General features: G+C 38.9%; 1 protein-coding gene across 1 annotated transcript in view; it reads left to right on the plus strand.

The window, feature by feature from the left end:
* The window catches only part of LOC146003030 (uncharacterized), an 86,187-nt gene extending 63,577 nt beyond the window's left edge, over positions 1-22,610 (plus strand). The window contains exon 6 of the mRNA XM_083141193.1: positions 22,408-22,610. Within this exon, the coding sequence (XP_082997319.1) occupies positions 22,408-22,610 (203 nt within the window). The remainder of the gene's footprint in view (positions 1-22,407) is intronic.
* Positions 22,611-22,875: the final 265 nt, after the last annotated feature.

The following is a 22,875-nucleotide window of genomic DNA, read 5'->3' on the forward strand; positions in this document are numbered from 1 at the left end:
GCTCTACTTATTTCATATTGTCATTTTTAATAGTAATTTTATTAAGAATTTACATAAATATATGTTTATATAACTTATAAAAAAGCTCCATCTAAATAATACTGAGCAAATTTCTGTACATAAAAGTGTCGGTACTAAAATATTGTTGTATAAAGTGTGACTATTGATGAACTTCACGCAAAGATAAAACTTGCACAGTCCAAAAATTAATTAATGAGACAGTCGTTATCAAATGAAAAGGAAGGAAAATATTCACACTTTGTCTGTTTATTACTAAAAGTAGATCCCTTCTCCATCAATACAGCAATCAGCACAGTTGATGAACGGTTGAGACGACATCTGTGAGTCGTCGTGTAGTATGACTTGATCAGACGTCAATCTGTTTGATGTTCCTGTGTTCATAACTACGTACTTCAAGCAGCAGTTTCACTTCGGAAACATGAAATAATCAAAGGGGGTTAAATCTGAGAAGCAGAGAGAGAATGATTCAACGCACTCACTTGTTTCTGGACTAGGAATACCTTGACAACCACTGCTCGAAGGCACCGGGCATTATCGTGGAGCAGGAACCAATTGCCCGGTTCAGGATACTAAGGTCGGACACGGTCATATCTCTTTCATAATCATTCAGAACACTGCGAGAGTAATTAGCCAATTATAGTTTCACCCTCTGGAACAAATATATGATGAATAATGCTTTGCTGTCGTGAAAACACAACATTGTCTTCACCTTTCATACTTGGAGCTGCATTATTTTGCCTCTTGGTAAATTCAGCGGCTTCCATTCTGCGATTTGTCATTTCGTAAGAAGACCACAGTGAAACTTCTCTGTATTGTCCTCCACAACAATGTAATTCAAGATATGTTTACTACTGCAAACAGTTTTCAGTATGTCATTCATGATACTTAATGTTCGGTCGCTGCTCCATAGTCATTACCACCCTTAGGCTCCTTTCACGACATGGCGGCGTAACACACAGCATTCACATCGCGAGTTGATGGAAGTGTTGCCAGGTTGTAGATTATGTATCACACTGCAATACGAACATGTTACGTCAAGGATATAATCTACACGTGGGTCAACATGAACCAGTCTCATTATTTAATGGCCAGACTGTGTGTGTTTCAATGTATTATTTAAGTCACTTTGAATCGCTTCTTTCACTTTAAAGTTAATAAGAACGAAAAGAAATTATTCATTGATTGAGAGTATCTGAGAAAAATCTAAAATAATATTTGAACGAAATACTCTAGCGACTACAGCCAACCTCAGTGTTAGAGTGGCTAGCGCGGCGCACTACGAGGCCAGGGGTACCGGGTTCGAATTCGGGCTTGAACATGGGTGTTCTCTGAGTACACCTTCGTCAAATCTGTCATACCATCACTCACCCTGACCGCCGCTATTAACGAACAAGTGGTTGAAAATCGACGTAAAATTAAGGGCTGCCGGAGACTGGTGCTGATTATATCACCTTCCAAAAACGATCGAGATCGAGAATGTGTGGAACCCTTAATCCATCCATATCCCTCCCATGCATGCTTTCATGGCAAGGTGAACTTTACGGTGAACTGTGAGCGGGATACCCAAACAACTTTTCGTCAACTTTCAACCTAAGTGGAGTTAAAATGGTGTAATTTTAACACCACTGAAGTTAAACATTAACAAGCATTGTGGCGTGTACACTCACCGGCAATAAAAATGGGACACCTATATCCTAAAATACTCTTTTCCCTGCAAGACGTTATGTGTGTTGTATAGCCTAACTCCACGGCGATAAGGGAATGTTGGTAGAAAATTTTCAATGGCGATTTTTACCACTGCCTTAACCCCTTGTTTACCAGCTATCTATATATAGATACCTCAACAAGGTCGTAGTTTTTACGTCATAATGTCACTATTTTTCGCTGGAATTGCGATTTTCTTCTTTTATATTATTGTTAACACATATACTACACCGTAAAGACCCTTTCCCCCATAAAAAGGGGAGGAAAATGCCGGGAAAATGGCGGCTTCCTTTGAAACTGAGTCAGTGGCGCATGGACATGTCTTTTGAGGGTACAAGTTGTGTTCTATTACTCGTATGATAATAATGCAATTTGTTTCTTGTTCCAAACATGCCTACGATCATTTCCATGTGTATTTTGACAATGTTCTGTACTTTGTTGTCCAGGGGCGGAGGGGCATTTTTTTGAGATTTTGAAATTTTCCGGTTCCTCCCCTTCCCCCGCATCCATATAAACACTCAATGTACATAAATTGTATGTAGTCCGAATGTGTGGTTCATTCCGCGTATAACGATATATCATTCGTATGTCTAGGGCAATTAGCCTGCCATCTACAGTCATCTAAATGAAACTCTGCATTTTGCTTAAAATTGGCCCGGTAGCAAGGAGCTTACCTGGCAAAATGGGCTTGGTAATCAAAAGGATCGTAAGGTGACAGTACCACCTGGACTAATATCCGTCTTACATCTACAGTGCATATTCGGGTTCTAGTTAAATCTTTAAAACGCTAAAACGAAACACGAATTTACTTACCTCCAGTACCTTCTTTAGTATCCCCAAATACAGATAAGAGTCAATACATGATCCGGAAAACAACTTTCTAACCGCGTTAGCTTCGTTATAAATTAAAGAGGTTCTTCCTGGGAAGAGAAAAAATCTTCCTGAGGCTACATCGACTGGGCACGAGACCAAGCAAGCCCCCAGCAGACCAGCGTGTTACTATGTTATTGATTGAAGGCAAAGGAGATTGCCTCCTCGGAATGGAACATCTGCCTTTCGGCTTCGTTGTTTGCCTCCTTTTGTTGAATCCCGACGCATTGATTGCTTTAAAGGAGGAGCTCCGAAAGTGCTAGGCCCGGATTCTAACGTTTTGACTGCCAGGGATGACTTGAGAATTTTGAACGTCCCCCTGTCTTCGAGCATGGCCGTATTTAGAGCGGGGGGTTTTAGGGTTCCAACCCCCCCAAAACTTCTACCATGTTGGATTAATGGAAGTTCAGAAACAAAAATTTGTAACACATTTTCAAAAATTTATTCACAGTTTCACAAAAATTCAACAACAACAATGCTGAAATAATCGAGCTAGAATTTTCAAACATTTTGAATTCTGACATTTGAGGGAAACGGGTTTAATTCTTGCAGCTCGCATGCAACCCTTTCATTTTCACTTCGACGTCCTCTTTCCAGTGCTGAGGCGTAAGGGGTGCTCCTTCCACGTAGTGCACCCAATAGTCAACCTCACTTCCACGTAGTGCACCCTGCACTGCAGACTAACGAGGCTCTGGCGACTGGCCCCATGGCCAGTATAATTTTGTTTCTGTTGTCCTGTGTTTTGTTCTTATTCGTGCTGAGTGCTCCTTTACAGCCTCAGCATTTAACGAAAGTCAGAAGATTTTAATATTTTATGATTTTAGTTATGCAACGTTAGATTTGTTATGTGAAACGTTAAGGGGCTGGACCCCGTATAGTGTGACGGGTGCAAAATAGCCTTAGTGCTGACGCACAAAAAATTTTAAATTCAAATTCAACTTCTTTCCAGTGCTGTTCCTGGATCAGACTGAAATTTTTTTTGCCATTGTCCCAAAATTCCCAATAACACTGTTAAGACTTGTTTCCATGTTAATAAAACATTTCAAATTCAAATTGTGAATATTTATCTGAAGAATACCCTGTTAGAGGGTGGAAACATTTCGTTTTTACTGTATATTTTTTATACATTAAAGTTGCCTTGGTCAGCATTTTAATGTTTTATGTTTTACCAAAATTCCCGTTCCAACTTTTTAATTCCCTGTTCGATATGGGTTTAAATCATCCTTGGTAAGATTTCAAACCTAAGATAGTATCCATCTTCACAGTGCGTTACGTTCACTATTCTTCACCCAGGGGTCGATATAGTACATACATTTAACCTATATGCGGTCCTATAAAACACATACTTGTAGAGCATAGTGATTGTATATAATGCTGTTTGGTAAGTATAGGAACAATATGAGCGTCGGAAAGGTGGATCGAACTGGTCCATAGACCCCCTCCCCCCCGGAATTGATATCGTCTATAGCAAGCTACAAAGTAGCAGAACGTTTGTTAGTTTGAAAAACAGCGTTAGATCGAAAAATTTAGGTTACAATACAGGCACCAGATTATGTTTTACCATTTAATCCTAAGAATAACTGCTTCCACACTTTTCAAAATTGCAAAAAGTAAGTTTTGTGAACGGTCAAACAACATAAACTATATTACTACAATTTATCTTACTTTTAAAGCTTTTTCCTGAAGGTATCTAAAATTTAATAACAAAATATAATAACTGTCCATTTCAGTACACACTGCATGAAACGCACGAAAAAATAATAATAAAAAAAGTTATGCTGCATATTCATACTTCTGATCTATAGAGTAAAAAAAAACTCCTCAAGGATATATAGACAGAAATAATAATAATAATAATAATAATACAATTGGAATAAATTAGTTTGTTATTATGAAATTTTAATTATTATTATTTAATAATTATTATTGTTATTATTTCTATTATTCAAATTTCTTGCGACGCACTTGGGAACAATTATGAGTGAACCCTCCCAGAAAATTTTCCCTGCCTACGGCTATGTCTTCGACATATTACTGCAATGATCTTTCTTGAAGTGATATTTCTATTTTTGCTTGCTCGTGTCGCTTTTTTGTATCTTTGCGAGCTTCCAGACCGAAGCGACAGGCGACAGACCGAAGCGACAGGAGTACCTTGATCAACTTCATCCTCATCGTTTCTACAGTGTGGCCACGAATTAAGGGGCACCTTTTCATCAATTACGTTTAACAGTGAGAACATATTTATAATATTGCCAACTTTTTTATTTTATGAAGATAGTAATTTTAACATCACTGTGACACTTTTTGTCTGTTTTCCACATAATTATATATTTGAGCCCCACTTAAACCAATGCAGCTTGGAGACGTAATTGGCTTTCTGGTATTACCAGATTTTTAAGGTCTCAAGCACTTCCGGTTGCGTCAAATAACTTGTTGATTCTTGAAATAGTGTCACTGTCAAGTGCTAGAGGTCCACATTCCTGCAGCATTTGTCGCTGAACTTCAGCTATACGTTATTGGCAATGGAAAATACATGTACACATTTGACACGCTGCTCAATACTTAGGCGACTTGCTGACATTCTAAACAACATACACTTCTTCTGCTATGTCAGTTAGATTTTATGTGACAGGAAACAGGGACAGGTGACAGGAGACGGGCGACAAGAGACATGGATGTTTATACAGAAAAGACAAGCTACGTGAGCCCCTTCATGGCAGCTTTCAGACAGATCCAACTTTCAGAAGTATAGGTACATACAACAATACGACCCAAAAACCATACGACAAGCTGCACGTGTCGCTTGTCGCTTGCGTGTCGCCCGGACTGCGCTTTTTTTTTTCTCAGCAAAGTACATCGTATAGCGTTGGTCTGTTGTTCGCGCATGTGCATTGTATCTTTTGCTTTATACTGAAGGCTTCCATGTCTCTTGTTACTTGCTGCTTCGATGTTCAACCGCCGTGTCGCTTCGGTCTGAAAGCTCCTGTCTCAGATCATCATTCAAATGTTTGACATTGTTAACAATAGATGTCAGGAGCTTTCAGTTTTGTTTTTATGCTTACTCTCGAGTAACGCTCAGACAATATGACTGAGTGTGCGCGGTGATTTCATTCTGTCCATCGCGTTACATTGCAGCAAGTTTGTACATACATGTAATCTTTTGTTTTAGTAAATATATCTTCGTTATTATCAGTGTGTGTCAATTGCAATCATCCGAGTCGAATCACCTTATGGAATACAATATAGCCCTCCACTCCAGAGGCATGGGTTTGTGATAAAGCGACACGCATCGTACAAATTAGACAGACCCATCTCGGCCCAACACATTTTGGTTCATCAGTGGCCACACACAAATCATTCAGCTCCCTACAAGCAAATATTCACAGTGCACATCATACCAACAGACCGAGGCGACGCGATGCACGCCATTGAGAAAACGTGCCAGTGCTAGCAACACTCAAGCGACGTGTGCATCTTGTCATGTCGCTTCGGTTGGGAAAGTTACAATTGTTTCTTATTGGTTTCCAAGAGACATATCTTGCTTGTCATCTGTCGCGTCGATGTAATAGCCATCTTCCAGACCGAAGCGACAGGCGTTTCACACCGAAGTAAGGTGGAACAAGGTACAACAAGGTACACGAGCCCTCTCAGCCTTAAATCAAGCATCAACGCGCATGCGCAAACAACAGACTGAAGCAACACAATGCACGCTAGTGAGGGGGTTTTCAGACCGAGGCGACAAAGCACACGCGACAGCTGTGCGTGTGTGTTATTGGTATAGGGTTAGCATAAAATATGTTCACGATTTGAAACATACAATACTCATCTTCTTTAAAAGAGAATGACATTAGACGTACTCCTAGTATGTTTCGTAAAATATTTTCACAATTATGATGAAATCTGTTGCAATTGCATTTGTAACATGTATACATGTACATTATTGCATGCAATAGTATGAAAGCTACTAATTTTGTGTCCATTCAGTAGGAAATGTTCCATGTAGAACCGAGGTCATACATTTTGTACAAGCCTCGTACAAAACAGAATCTACTTGAAGAGCAAAAGGACAAGATTGCAACTATTGCAATGATCTTTATTGAATGAAGCTATTGGTAAATATGACCATCCAAGACGTTGTTACAATGTACACTCACGTGCATTAAAAATGTACCCCTATTTCCAGAAATATTGTATTTCCTTCAATGTGTTGTGTGTGTTGCCTACCTCTATGGCGACGGGGCAACTATAATAGTAGATTTTCAATACGGTGATCTGCTATCGTCCCAGGTAGCATTGCAGGGAAGCGAGTATTTCAGGATCTAGCTGCCCCATTTTTATTGCAGGTGAGTGTACATTTTCGCCGGAAGATAAGTTTAAACATTAATGAAGAAGACCAGAGGATTCAGCATCATTCCGGAACAATACGAAGAAGATCGCGGAAGAACGAGCAAAAAGCATCTTCAAATTAGACGGAGAGAAACCACCTTGTGTCAATAAAGATCCAAGTCAAACTTTGTGTCAATTAATTACTCAAAAGACAGTTCCTGAACTTATTTGCCAAGAAGATATTTTAAGGAGCGGTAGAAAGGTGGATTATCATCCTTCTGGAGCTCAGAGTAGAGACGTCTTCCCAGAAATCTTGAATTTATAATCGCACCGTGACGTAACATTAAACTTTTGCACCTTTGTGCCTTGCGTTATAATTAATAATTAATAACTGTAAGTTCTTAGATATGTTAGATTCAACGCCCTCTCTTGGATGAGAATACAACTTTATCTTTATGTGTTTCGTTTACTTAAAGCCTCATTAAGTTAATCGTGACAACGAGTAGCGATGTTAGATGGCATGTGGAGGTGGTGTGATCAGCATCACACTCCGGTCGACTTTACCCCAACCTAAACACATTAATTAGAGTATGGATGAACCCCAGAGCCGATCGCTCCATGCAGGAATATTTCTGGAAAGAAATCCTGCCTAATAGCACGCACCTTGGACACCGTGGCAGTCAAAAACCATACCCACTAGAACACCACGGTTCTACATAACATTACATGTAGATGTAACATGGTCTTAACAATTTGATTTTGATTTTAATTTTGATTTTAAAATTTTGGGTGCGTCAGCACTAAGGCTATTTTGCACCCGTCACACTATACGGGGTCCAGCCCCTTATCGTTACACATAACAACTCTAACGTTGCATAACTAAAATCATAAAATATTATGAATTTCGTTAAAAGCTGAGGCTGTAAAGGAGCACTCAGCACAAATAAGGACAACACACAGGACAACACAAACAAAATTATACTGTCCATGGGGCCCGTCGCCAGAGCCTCGTTAGTCTGCAGTCCAGGGTGTACTACGTGAAAGTGAGGTTGACTATTGGGTGCACTATGTGGAAGGAGCACCCCTTACACCCCATGGTCTTAATAAGTACCAAAACATATACATAGGGGCACCATAGGCGCCGACATTGGGGGGCAAGCCACTTTCTATCCTCCCATAATTCATGTACTGTAGAAGGACACATTTTAAGTAGAATTTCATATATAAAGTATTATTTATTCCGATCTTGTCCCCAAAAACATTTACCTTGCACCCTAAACATTTATCTGAAGTTGGTGCCTCTGATATGCACTTAAAATTGATTCATAAACACTGATGTTGACTGTGGTATGGGTCAACACAGAAATAACATGTTTATATTACGAAGTATCGTAATATTGTTGTTATTGATGTCATTTATTTTACTTCGTTTTTCTGCTAATTTTGGCTAATCGCAAAGATGATGCGTATTAAATATTTAATTTAATCTTGTTTAAAATATATCACAATTTATATAAACATCACTCACACTACTTGTTCAAACTGCAGGTCTTGCAAATTACTAACTCTAAGCAAGCATTTCGTTTGTAGAGCGGACTTGCTTTCGCGATCTTATGCGCATAATCCAAGCGAACCTAAATTCTGACGTCAGAAAGTAAGCTGCTCCCACAGAGCGCTCTTCTCGCCCAAGCGCATGCGTTGAAGTTTACAGCGCATCTGACTGCGCATCGTTACACAATTCATTACGTATAGTGGATCGCTGACTGGCTTCAAGGTTATACTTACAAATTATTGAATTTGAACGAGCACTGGCTTCAGAAAACTACAAGTTTCTGCGACGTTAATGTCAATTTGATGATAAAGTGAGAAGCTCTACAAGAGCAGCCAAATTTTCTTCCTCAACGATACTTTTCTATGATCGAAAGGGGTTATAAATCATTTCGTGTCCGCCCATGATCATTCGCAACTCTGCGTATTTGGAAGTGCCGAAAAGAGTAAACATAAAACATGCAAAGTTTTGGCAACAGAAATAAATGCATTCAACCGTAACGTGTCGAAGTCTAACGAAAGCTTTTGCAAAATCGCATTTTTTATGATTTTTTTCCAAACTTTGAGAGTAACAGCTTATTTGTAATGGACACGTTCTTATCCAAACACGAGACAAATCTCAAGAAACTCATTATCAGTATAACTTGAACCCAAGCCAAAAACAATAATCCACTTCGGTTGTAACATCCAGAAAGGGCAATTTTGGCGAAACCGTGAATAAAAATCAACTCTCTCCCGTGCAATAACAATTTATTTCCCCTTCAAACCTTAACGATTTGTATTGGGGCCATTTTTCCTAAATGCTGCCTGTGTTTCTCGTGGACACATTATAGCCAATAAAATTTCCCTCGTCTGGTGATTCGAGTAACCAATGGCTGCGTCGGAAACTAGACGGAGGCATCCTGTGATCCAGGGACTTCATAAAAAGCCGACATAAATTCCAGTGTACACGGAGAACCTAGTTCGTCCGTATCCGTCTACGAGTCTCTTGGAAATATTTTGTAAGATCCTCAAATGGGTCCGTAAATCCTCTCCATACAATTGAGAAAGGACGACTGGCATTATGATACGGAAGAAGTGGCTAGAGGCAAAAAAGAACTTTTCTCTTCCTCAGAAAAGGAAATCTGGGAATCCTATGCACTACGTTTTCTTTGGGTTGGATTGAATTGTTGTTTAAGACCACTTTATGAAAAGAAAAGCTAATCGGGACTGGACCTTCAGTTTAAAGTGGGATCCGAACTGCTACATAATGTACTCGGAATCGGCGACATTACAAGGCGACAATGTTACCACTACACCATCGGGTAAGCTAATTTTCTTTGGGGAAGGTATCTTTCGGTTATTCCTAGTTGCATGTTAGATATGAGGTAAGGTTAGGTTAGGTTAGGTTACCGCATTTCAGAAATCGTCGTGTACGTCTTATTTACGCCACCAAATGTCTCATAATGTTAAACGCGACGATGAGAATGATTGAATTAATTACTTCACGTCGCCTTTCCGCCACTTTGGGCTAACCGCAGCGACAAGGTGAAGAATGGGTACTCGCACAAAGACACGAATTTCCAGCTCGTGATTCGAATCCGGAGATCCTTGGCGTTGTTGTGTGCTGCGCTAACCACTCCGCCACGCTAGGAATGCATAATATAGAAAATGGACGAAGATACACTAGGAAAGTTTCCTTGAAGTTGTTGCATTAAGTCCATTTTATGCACCGACAGGACAATCGGGGATAGAACTACAGTCTAACCAATGCAAATTAACAAAAAATGAACTAGAACTGAAATAATTAAGGTTGGAGGAACTTTGTCTGCACAATGTACATTAGAATTACTTACTCCTTCCAGTAGGACTTTTTCTTTGAAAATCACGAATACTATGCAAGTCCAGGCACCTCGCGATCAGTTGGGGGAGTGAGGGAGGGGGAGTATTCACGGATAACAATATTACGTCATCTTCACGTCAGCCAAGGTGCTATAAATATAGATAGCTGGGAGGTAAGATGGGACGACGAAGCAAATATAACAATATCACGTCACGTGAAAAATGTATACTTATGGCAAAAATTGGTTCACAGCGAAACGAGTGCACGAAAGAGCCAGACCTGGCTCAAAAAGAGCTAAGTTGGCAACAACGATCTAGACCACTTTATGCACATAGAGGCTAATCGGGACTGGAACTGCAGTTTCAAGTGAGATAAGTTTCATTCCATTGGGTATCGAACCCAAGGCCCCTTGATTGCAAGTCTATGACGATAGCACACGAATAAGTAATTGTTAGGATGAATAGCTGAATGGACATATATCTATAAAAATTAAGTCTTCACGAAGATTGAAAAAGTGAACGAGTTTAGTTCAAAAAGATATATCTTCACTTGTGGGAAATGCAAAATTAAAGTCAAGTATTTTCACTTCTGTAAGACAAATGCTAAGAAAAACATGCTAGACAATATTGCTTGTTTATGAATACAATTTTACTTAAAACCCACTTTAACGTGCTAAGCAATTCAAATAATTATGCGATTAGGCCCTTGATACGACCATTACCACCTCTACTGGTAAAAAAAAATAATTTATTCCACAGCTTCATCGCTCGGACAAAATTACCCCTTTTGTTTATTTTATCACTCTTTTGTTTGTTCTTAGCTACCTCGTTTACACTTTTTGGGATTCTAGTTTGCAAGTCTTGAAGGCCACTCCTCATCAGTTAATCCTGGCGTCTCATTTAAGCGATTTATATCTAACTCCTCGCTGAATAATCCGGGAGTAATTTTTTTGCAATTAGCAAAAGCGCCTTCCTTGCGTTTTTGCAATAAATTGATTACATGACTCGCAAGACTGGATCTCGCAGCTTAGCGCTTGCTTAAAATCTTTCTCAAGGTTCGATACTTTCTCTCCCAGCCTTCGGATAATATTTTCCGCTACATTGACGATGCAAAATATTGACCTCGTGCCAGAACAAATGATGCGGTATGCTTCTACGATCCTAGTTCAAACAAGATCTTCGATAATGGAGCGCCGGGAAGAATATATCTTGACTTATGACGTAGAACGCATACTTGCTTAGGTTCGGGTAAGTGTTAAACCTTATAATCTGCAATGCTTTTTCGTCCGCGACTTTAGTCGGGGTAATTATCCTTAATGAGGTCTTGTGCACGTCTTATCGCTTCCCCATACAGAGTCTTAGGGATGCTGTGAGAAGAAGCGACATGATGGAGGGCCACGGATTTCCCCAAATTCCAAGACAATCTTCAAGTTGCTGCAAGAGGGCGTGTGTTTACCGGAGGGTACTTATCCAAGTTGCACCAAACTTCTCGGCTTATGCTGAAATGGCATCTCTAAGGGTCGCTTCCCAAGGATGCATCCATCTCTTGCTTGACCTGCTAATGGCTTCCCACCCACCTCCATGACGTGAGTGGTTAAAGCAGCGCGCAACGACGCCATGGAGTCCCAGGTTCGAATCCCGACATGGGTGTTCTTTGCGAGGGTCTCTTCATGAATTTCATCATTCTCATCGCAGCGATTATCCAAAGGTGGCAGAAAAGCGACGATAAATTATAAAAATCAAATCATTTTGACCACCATATATTTGCTTTTAAGTATAAATTAGACATCAAATACGAATAAGTGTGGAATGGTGGATGGAAGCCTAAGTAGAGGCCTGTTGTAGTGGTCAAATGCCATTTTCAGTCTCCTAGGTATTTGTGACTGGTTATTTATCGTCCTAAATTGCTACACCTTGTTATTTCCTGCCATAACATTTTGTTTATATGCTAATATTATAGTTGAGATGTGTATTAGTCTTTATATGGAAGAGAAATAATAAATTTTCATCTTATCAAGTGCTGCAAGGTTCATCTACATGAGCCTGATGGTTCGTGACATACAGTAATTTACACTTGCTCAAATTATTTTCATTATTAAGTTTAAGTCGATATAATTTATAAATCCGGAGATGAAGATGAATGGTGATAAGATTGATTGGATGAAGGAACAATAAGAAACACATTTGGACGAAATGTATGCAAGTTGAGGCGCCAGAGACTCGGTAGTCAGCAAGAATGCAATCCAGGGAAGAGAGTTTGCCGGCCACCCCTTCTCCACGCTTAGCAACTTTGTCGTGTTATAAACGGTTACCTTTCGTCAGAATTTACTCATGAAGTGTTTCTCTCTGTCTCCTTCTCTATTTTTCTTCTTCATCCTTTCCTTGTTTCTCCATGCCTTTTCCCTTTGTTTCTACTTTTCTTTCATTTCAATCTCTTTCTAGTTTTCTTTGTCTCCTTTTCATTTGTTCTCTTTTTCTTTCCTTCTATCTCCTTCTAGTTTTCTCTCACTGTTTTCTTTGATTCTAGTTTTCTTTCTCTTTCTAGTTTCCTTTCTCTCTTTTCGTTTCCTTCTCATTTTCTTCTTCCTCTCTCTTTCTAGTTTTCTTTCTCTGTCTGTCCTTCACTCTCTAGATTTCTCACTGCTGCCTTTATCCTTCTTGGACCCATCTTCCTTTCTCTCTCGTAGTCTCTACATTTTCATTTCTAATATTCTCTCATTCTATCTTTCCATCTTGCTATATTTTTAGCTTTCTTCGCTTCTTTCTCTCTATCACTCTCTATCCACTCTCTCTCTTTTTACGTAGATTTCTCTTTCCTCATTCTTCTCTTTCGCTTTCTATCTTTCTCTCTCATTCCTTTTTCATCCCTTTCTCTTTTTCCGTTTTATTAAATCTTTCTTTACTTCATCAGTATCTCCACACCAGCGTATATTTTCCCAGGGGAAAAGAAAACAACAATTCCCTTTAGCAACTTCAAAACAAAGTCGCCAATGCACCATGACTTTCCAACACCGCCTCATGTAAACAATGCACGCAGGCGACTTTAAAACTTCAAAGGGAGGCTCAGAGGTGATAGAGAGGTAGCCATGACTAATACATATTACGGCATCTGGAGTCTGGAGAGGCATCCGGCAGGTCGAACCTACGTCATCATTCACGTCACGACCTCTCCATCAATCACCGAATGAGAGGTCGAACTAATAGCTTTTTTCCGACTTTTCCCCGCCTCTCAGGAACAAGACTACGATCCGTGATCGACAAAAGATGTGAGCCTGAAAGATGAGGAATTTGACTTCCGAGAATTCGCTGCGTATACGCTCCGGCGTTGGGGAAAGGGGGTCGGGGGGGAACGTGCTCAACGTGCGAATGCATGCTGTGATGCCTATATTGCTACACAATGTAGTATGTCCGTGAGGGATTTGGAGTTTGACAGCATAGCAAAAGCATGACCCTGACAGCTCAGAACTAAGAGATAATAGAATGGAGATAACAATTTGCCCAGAGCTGTCTGTGCACATAATTGAAATATGATCCAGTTACCTCTTTCAGCTTTAAAATATATAGAGGGTGTTTCAGAGTGTAAGGTTAAACGCACACGATAAGAGAAGCAAGAAGTAGCAGTAAACACGGGTCCGCAAATGAACTGTTTATCAGAAAATGGCGCATGGAAAAAATTGTTCCTCTCTCTACGTACCTACTTCTTTCTTTTTCCTTTGTTTCTACATGTGTTTCTCCTTTGTTTCTCTTTCTATCTCTATTTCCTACTATCTTTATGTTCGTCGTCTTCTTCTATCCTACTTTGCTCTTTCATCACTTTCTATCCTTCATTATCTTTCTCTCCTTCTTTGATTCTTCTTCTCTTTCACTTTGTAGCTTTCAGTTTTTTTTTCATTTTCGTATCTTTATCTTTCTTATTTCAGCTCTTTTTCTATCTTCATTTTCTGTATCTTCTTCTCTCCGTTCTCTGTTTTCCTTTCTCATTTCCTCCTAATTTTCTTTCTTCTGCCTTTCAGTCTCTTTCAGATTTCTCTCTCTCTCTCCGTCCTTCTTCCTCCGTTTCACTTTCTAGCATTTCTGTCTGTCTCCCTCTTTCCTTCTTCCTCTGTTTTTCATTATAATTTTCCCTATGTCACTATCCTTCTGGTTCCCTTTCTATTCTTCTCTTCTTCATGCTTCCCCCTTTCTCATTCTAACTTTCTGTCTCTCTTTTCTTTTCTTCGTCTGTTCTATGTTTACTTCTTCATCACTGACTAGCTTTCGTTCTCTTTCTTTATCCCCTTCCTCCTTCCACTCTTTCTTCTAATATTCTATCTTTTTGTTCCTTCCTATATTTCTAATCTATTTTCCTCTCTGTTTCCTTATTTCTCTCTAACTTTCCCTACTTCTACTATATTTTTGTGCATCCGTTCGTTTCTTTCTCTAGGCTGTTATGACTGACTGCTGTGACTTCTACGTACGTAACCATGACGAGCTGGAACATGTTCGCAACATGCCACAGAATGTATCTTTCCCACATGTATTTCCTTTGTTTCTGGGAATTCCATTCTCGTTCATATGCGAACGTAACTTTAATGGTTCAAATAGCGTTGCTTTGTTAAATATTGATGATGTCGAAAGCGAACGAACATCCTAACCCCACCGACAGAACACTAATTCAATCAAACGAGAATGCTACGCTGCAACCTTCAGCCAAAGCCACATACGGCTCAGCGAGCTGACTGGTGATTCAGTCCTTCATCGACCGAGTGACTTAGCAGCAGTGATGTGCGTCTACGCGTAAACAACGATAGTCTACATTCTACACGTAGACTATGTTATACACGTAGACGACGTAATCTATGTAAACAACATGGCGAAAGGTGATAACTTAGCAAAGGGAGCCGTGGAATTAAAAGAAAATTATACTGCGTATCAGTTGCTGATGTGTGAGGAGAACTTTTCATACTCTTCCTTCCTAATTCGAACAATTTCTCACCTAGGAAGAAACCTAATACAGGAAATATTCTAGTGTTTTATGGGGTAAAGACCACTCTTGCCTCACGACTGCCATCTGTTGTTGTTTTTAGCATACTATTTATCTTCTTCCATAGTTGATAATAGAAGAAAAGAGAAATTTTGTTGTAAATAGGATTCTTTTCATTTTGTTAGGAACCAATATAGTTGAAAATGTCACTTTCCATTCATGAAACCCTTGAAAATTAATTTTAATTCACTTCAGATTGTCTACGTAGTCTATGTAAACTACAACCCAATGTAATCTACGCGTAGATTACGTGTAGACAACGCATGTAGACGTAAACTTATAGTCTACTGCACTTCACTGCTTCGCAGTAACTTCAGCAATGTCAAATAATGGAACAAAGGAGATGCCAGTGTAGGGAAACTTTTACAATCCCAGTAGGGCAAAATGGCAGCTCGGGAAACGTGACCCACTCGGCCGCTGACAAGGGAAGCAAATTTTTATGTGTAGAATTAACTGACCCGAAAGCGATCACGTTGGAAGTCACACTACGACTTGTCCATTCCGAAGGAGGACGGGAGATGATTCAGTGTTGCAGCCTCAGAAAAACCAGCCTCAGTCAGTACCCACACAGTCGGACAAGATTTCATTTTCAAAAGACATAAATATCCTTTTTCCAGAGATAATATCACATATATATAGAAAAATAACCTTATGTGCAGAAAAATATTACGTTTTATAGAGAAAAATCCTTTTTACAAAGTAAAACATCCCTTTTTTTAAAAAAAAATATTTTCTTTTTTTTTGGGACAAATCTCTTAAAAAAATTTCAAATCGAAATTAGAAAAACGTTTCTTTTTACAAAGTGAAATACCACCTTTTAAAATTAAATATCCTTCTTGCAAATTAAATATACCTTTTACAAAATAAAATATCCCTTTTACAAAGTAAAATATACATGCAAGAAAACAAGGTATTGGCTCACCAAAGTTCTCCATATATAAAAGTATTACTATCACAAACACTTTCATGTATTTATGAGGGCGATGAAAACTAACCATTTCAGTAACTATGAATTGAAGCAACGTAAGTCGTTTTCTTGTATATGTTCTACAGGCGGCATAAATGAATCACATTAAAATATGAATTGTGCAAAGTAAGTTAATGAGGAATATATCAGAGCGGATATAACCCACTATTGAAATTTTATCTTCGAGTGATATATACACAACGATGGAAATTAATGTATACAGTTTGGGAAATTTATCTCGGCGGTGAGGGAAATTCTTGTACAGTGAGGGAAATATACCTACAATGTGAGGGAAATTCTACTATGCTGTGAGGGATTTTTCATACTGAGGGGAAATTTTCTATATTATGAGGAAATTGTTTTACACAGAGCAGAAGGATTTCTTACTCTGAGGAGGAAATTTATCCGCAGTGAGGGAAATTTATCCGCAGTGAGGGAAATTTATCTGCAGTGAGGGAAATTTACCGACAATGTGAGGGAAATTCTACAACTCACTGAGGGATTTTTTCAACTGGAAGGATTTTTTTTACATTATCAGTAACCTTTTTTTTTTACATTGAAAGCGATTTCTTACATCGACTTACATTTTATTTTACGCATAAGGTTTTTTTTCTAGATTGCGGGAAATTCCCACTACATCTACTCTGGCTGAGGAAATGGCGATGTTAAACTTCCGACGCAAAGATGACCCCGGGAAACGAAAATCCGGGAGTCGAGTCACGGATCTCGAAGCCGAGGAGTTCCGCAACTCTCCCTCATCTGGGTCAGGCAAACACACACACACACGCACACTTCGTCGCTCTTTAAGCCAGGAGCCTTCCATCAGGATGAGAGAGCAGCATCACTACAAACATTGGAGTGTAAACCAACATCCCGCTGTTGCCTGGAAACATTTGAGTGTTTCAATGTTTCTTGCGAAAGCATCATTTCCATTTCTTTTTCAAAATTGGAACCATGATGTACACATTCTTACTACGGGAATGCAACTCATCTTGCCGACCTTTGTGATTGCGTGGTTAGCATAGCGCGCTATGATGCAAGGAGTTTCAAATCCCGGTCTGGTCATGGGTGTTCATTGTGTCTTCATCAATTTCATCATATCATCACTCATCAGCATCGTCGCTACTAGCCAAATGTGGCAGAATTTTATATTTTTATTTCTTCTTATTAAGGCGTCGCATTTCTGCCACTTTTGGCTAATCGCGACGTTTATTAGTGCCGGAATGATGAAATTGATGAAGGGACACCCACAAAGAACACCGATGCCACGGTCAGATTCGAACACGGAACCACTTGAGTCGTAGCCCGTTGTGCTAACCATTCCACCACGGAGCTCGGCTCTAACAGTGACTGAAAAACGACGCTAAATAACTAAAAGAAAATCGAATCAATAATGTCCTATCCCAATTACGTAGTGGCAACGTCGTCGCCTTGTAACCAAGGGGTCCCGGGTTCGATACCCGGTGGAGGTACATGACACAGTGGTTCGGATCCACCTTTAAGCAGGTCCAGAACCGATTAGCCTTTCTGTGCATAAAGTGGACTTAAAACATCAAACCAAAATCGAAATTGAGTTCTGATCAATAAACCCATTTTCTGTGCTCCCACCTGTGGACAAATGAAGATTAACTAAAGAAATATCACATATAATGGTACCATAAAGTGCACTATTATAAAATTAAAATAAAATAATGCAATCAGGTAAAATCGACGATTTGAGTTCGTATTTGTTGTTTATATTTGCCCAAAATTAAATTTACATTACTCTGGCTTTGTTTGAATTGAAGTACATATCTAAACATCAAGTATTCAAAAATATTTAAAAAACTCATCGAAGTAATTTGGTCTATGATGGATCAGGAATGTACTTACGGTAGATTGCCAATTAATGCAAAAACACACTTAAGGTTGATTTCCCCAGTTTTTGCGTAATCATTTATAAGTATATGGGTACGTACATGTACTTCATACAGATTACCAATACATACAAACAAATTGGAATGTGGTATGGTGGAATTTAGACTAAAAAATTAAAATGTGATACAACAAGCGTCTTTAATAATAATCCTAAAGTAATAAAGTTGTTAAAGATTGCCAACTCTCATAGAGGGAAAAATTCTAACATGCGCGTAAAAAACCTTTTTCCCCAAAAATTATAAAACTTTTATTTACCTTTAATAATTAAAAAGAAATGCAAAACACGTAATAGAGTATTGTAATATCTGTTTTATTGTACTAACTTTATTTTACAATCATATTCATGTATTAACGCTGTACAATTTTATACTTATTACTAAAAAAATATCAACAAGTTGATATGCTGTGCATATAGTTGTAACAGTGTGAGTTTTGATACACTGATCATCTGAAAGATAGCAGACTCAGAGGATGGAGTCGTTAATTTCAACGGAGACCTACATTGGGTCTATTTTGCTTCAAAAAACAAGATTAATCCGTGAAACGTAATTGTCTTGTGAAAATAGGATTCGTGTTTGTGTTTTGATCTTAAAAAAGGCCATGGAAAAGCCGTTAAAGTGAAAAGAACTTAATAATAGTGATGCGTTGGAAAAACGAAGATCGTCGGCCATTTTATTTTCGTAAGGATCATGCAGATAAGTATCCTTGAATTGCCAAATATACAAGATATAAGTCAATAAGGTGTAGAACAATCGTTTATTTTATGTTTGACGCATCCACTGAACTTTGATATAACATGTGGTAATTTTGTTCTTCGATTAACTCGTATAATTGATACTGGTTATCTTGATCAAATCTACGTAAAGTGAAAGATTTTACATGTGATCACAAAGTGATACGGTATCTCGTTTATGTGGAAAAGAACATGAAAACATGTAAAAGGGTGAAATCTGAAATATTAAAAATTTAATTTGTGATATCATTATAATGAAAAGCATGTGATACACAAGCTTGAATGTAATTCTCGTTTTTTAATACATTTTTCTTCATTTGTTTTTGATTTCTAGTAAAGTAAATATGATTAATGAGTTATGCAACTAGGTAAAGCTAAATATTTGACTTGAAATTCTGATATGATATAATTTTAATTAAATTAAAATTCTTAATTTCTAATTCTTATCATATATAAGCTACGATATGTCACCACAGTACAGGCATTCGTGCTGCAATTTTATCTTATGCAAGATGTAGTTCAATAACAATTTTCTCAAGTCCCATTCTTATAGCTTGTTAAGGTGAAATTATAACTATTGCGATACCGAGAAGATAGGCACATAATTCTATAAAGGTGCGGTGTTTGTTATTGTCTATATAGAGACACGTCGTACACACGCGTCCGAGACTAAAACCTGCAGACACGAAATTACCAGTACATTTCCTCTGCTGTCATTTAACGGCATAATACGTGACTAAGGGCAAATCACGGTCACATTAACCAATGCCCTGTTTGGAAACATTGCCTTCTAAGTGGCGGCAGAAGTCGGGGCGAATAGTCATTCTGGTCCTGCGTATCGCAGCAACGGAGGCTTATGTTGGCGGAATCCTGATGGCAATGACCGTGCCACAGGAGCAAATATCTCCGGGCGTGCGGCTGTTATCATCCCGGATCCGGAATCCAGCGTTTCCCTCCCGATAGTGTCCGGAGCGCGAAGCATCATCCCGGACCATAAACGTCATCAAACCGGAGATAAGATGCGTGGAGCTCTGTGTCTCTGAACCAGACAGAGCCCTCTGTTTCGTGGTAAACATCACACCGTGCTGTAAATTTAGAGATGAGAATAAATGAAGCTTTTCTTCTGCCTCAACCCAGCCTTAATGAAATCTCCGCACCCTCTAAGCGACTCTCAAATTCATTCCTGCTACACCTCCAACGCTGAGATATTACAAAAACAATTACGTACGTTTTCCAAAGATTATTGCGCGTTCATTGTATGCATAGACATGGTAATAGGAAATCAATACACAGTTTATAGTGGGAATCAGACAATCGTGTAATGTACCTCTACTGGAATCGAACCAGATACAATGATACTGCTTCAGGAAGGTTCAACAAGTACTTGAGGGTGGTTTAGAAAAGTTTTAATTTTTGTTAAGTAGCGTTGCTTCTCTGCCTCTTTTGGCTAATCGCGACGATTAAGATGACATGATGAAATTGATGAAGGGGACATGCCCAGGCTGGGATAAGAACCTGAGATCTCTGGCGTCATAATGCATTGTGGTATCCAGTCCGCCGCGGAGGTCGACAGCAAGATTATGCAATACACTGATAAAAGATTGATGAGACAGAAGAACAAATAAAGCTACTACAGGCATATACTGTTCCTATAATTAAAATTTTTATTGTGTATGAAACATTATATAAATATTTTCCTCAATATGAAATTCCATAAAATGTTGGAATTTTTTCAATGAATATTTTTATGTATAATTATGTTACGGTGTATTGTAAAACTTACGATGTCGTAAGAATCTAGTGTAATTTAGGGGTAATAATGGCTACATTTGAAATTCTCTCTCCCTACGCAAAACTAAACAAACTGGAGGAAGTGTTCCGATCTGCCTGTGAAGTTTGGAACTTGTAGTACCTGCTGAACAGTCACTTACAAGATGTAGTGTAATGTGATTTGTGATTTATTTTATTTTACTTCGCGTTTTGTGCCTCTGGGCTAATTTTCGAAGATGTGGATGAGTGATGAAATTGATGAAATGGACATTCAGAAACAATCAAGCCCAAGCGGGATTCGAACCCGGGACCCCTGGCGCCGCAGCGCGATGTGCGCACCACTCAGCCACAGGGTCCGGCAAGAAGTAGTGTATTTGGAGCTTCCGAAAACTACAGAAAGTAACTCGTATTAAAGGTAGAGGAGTAAAACTTTGTTTTAAAAACGAGTATGTGTATTTATTACTGTTTTACTGTCCTGAGTGCGATATTTTAAAGACCCTTTGTATTAGGTTGTCGTAGAAGAAGTTGTGAGATTTGCCGCCATTCTGGTGGTCGTTACAGCGTATCTAACTGATGAACAGAAAAATGTTGCGCTTTGGGGAGGATAGGGTCACAAACATCGGGCGAATAGGGGCAACACAACAGTGGCTATGTTCCAGCAATGGCGATTTTTAAAGAAAAGAAGTACCATGAAGAATTTTCTGTTTCACAAATACTTCGTTGATAACTATAATTGATTCTGGGTTGATCAGCGAGAATCTCGTAGCTTTGCCACGTTCGTAACAACTATTTACTGACTGGCAAAGCTTGTGGACAAATATTGGCACTCAATGCGGTAAGGCCTACTATTCTATACAAGAAAGAATTCCAAAGGAATGGAATGTTGGTTTAAACAGATTAAACTCTCCCGAAGTTCCCTCACAACTATAATGCGCTGCAGGTTAAATCACACTATAACCGCAGCTCACCTTAAAAGAAGATTTTAGTGACTTCACCAGTTTGTTTGTGCAATGAATATACTGCAACTCCGAACTACATTATATTTCAATGCAAACTTTATGAAACTTACAGAGAACCATTTTTACAGGAATTGTACAGGAGTGGACATCAAGCGCCACTGACACTGCCTTGTTTATTGACTTCACCTTCATCCTCGGTAATCTATATTCTTACAAAATATCTTAATATGTCGAATATATTTCTGTAAAAGTGCAATGAAATTTGGTAACTATTTATTATGAAAGCAATAATTGTGAGTAAATATTATGTGAATACATGTATATAATACCAGTTGATAAATTGTTAACTGGTGCATGGGTTTTGTCCACAACCAATAAATATTTTATATATATACCCACCACTTTCCTGAATCCTGTTTCAGATGGCCATGCCTCACACAAGAACCTGAACGCATTGACGTTTTGCGAGAAGAATGTCATACATATGATATGTCTACCATGCCATACCACACATCGAGTACAGCCTTTTTGATCGTTCGTTTTTCAAGTCACTAAAATCATATTATTTCTATAATGGGAATGAAGGGGGAGGGGTGAGAAAAATAAATAGATTCACATTTGGAAATATTTTCAAAACATCATGGCTGATGGCAGCAACTCCAGTGATTGTGGTTTCCGTTGTGCACGTGTTAATTCTCTGAATGAACAATGTCTATCGAGCATGATTTTATGTATTCCACAACCACAGTACTGCCAGAAGACGTAGAAGGGAATACTTTTAGTAGCTATGATGCGCCGTCTCCCAATGCTTCTCTTGAGTCGACATCAAAGACGTTCCATGATCTGCTGCCTTCTCCAGTAAAGAAGGCACCACTACAATGCCACTCCAGAAATCAACAGAAAGCATCACCTGAAAACATCCAGGACGTCCAAGCCAAAACAGAGTTATAGAGGAAGTTGGAACAAGATAACGCTTCCAGCTACAAAAACACTTTCTCATCATCATTAATTTTACTGTACATAGTCCTCCAAATAAAAGACCCACAATATCTCTATAACCGATTTCAACATCTTTCTGACTTTCACAGCCGCAACACCAGATCGCGCGAAAGGTCTCTCCTCTCCATTCCACTCCACAAATCCAAATTTTATGCAAATTCTTTTACTGCTACCTCAGCAGGCCTTTGAAACAAGTTGCCACCTGAAATTCATGTCT

The sequence above is a fragment of the Lepisma saccharinum genome, chromosome 19, assembly GCF_977018435.1.
Source record: "Lepisma saccharinum chromosome 19, izLepSacc3.1, whole genome shotgun sequence".
Taxonomy (NCBI): Eukaryota; Metazoa; Arthropoda; class Insecta; order Zygentoma; family Lepismatidae; genus Lepisma; species Lepisma saccharinum.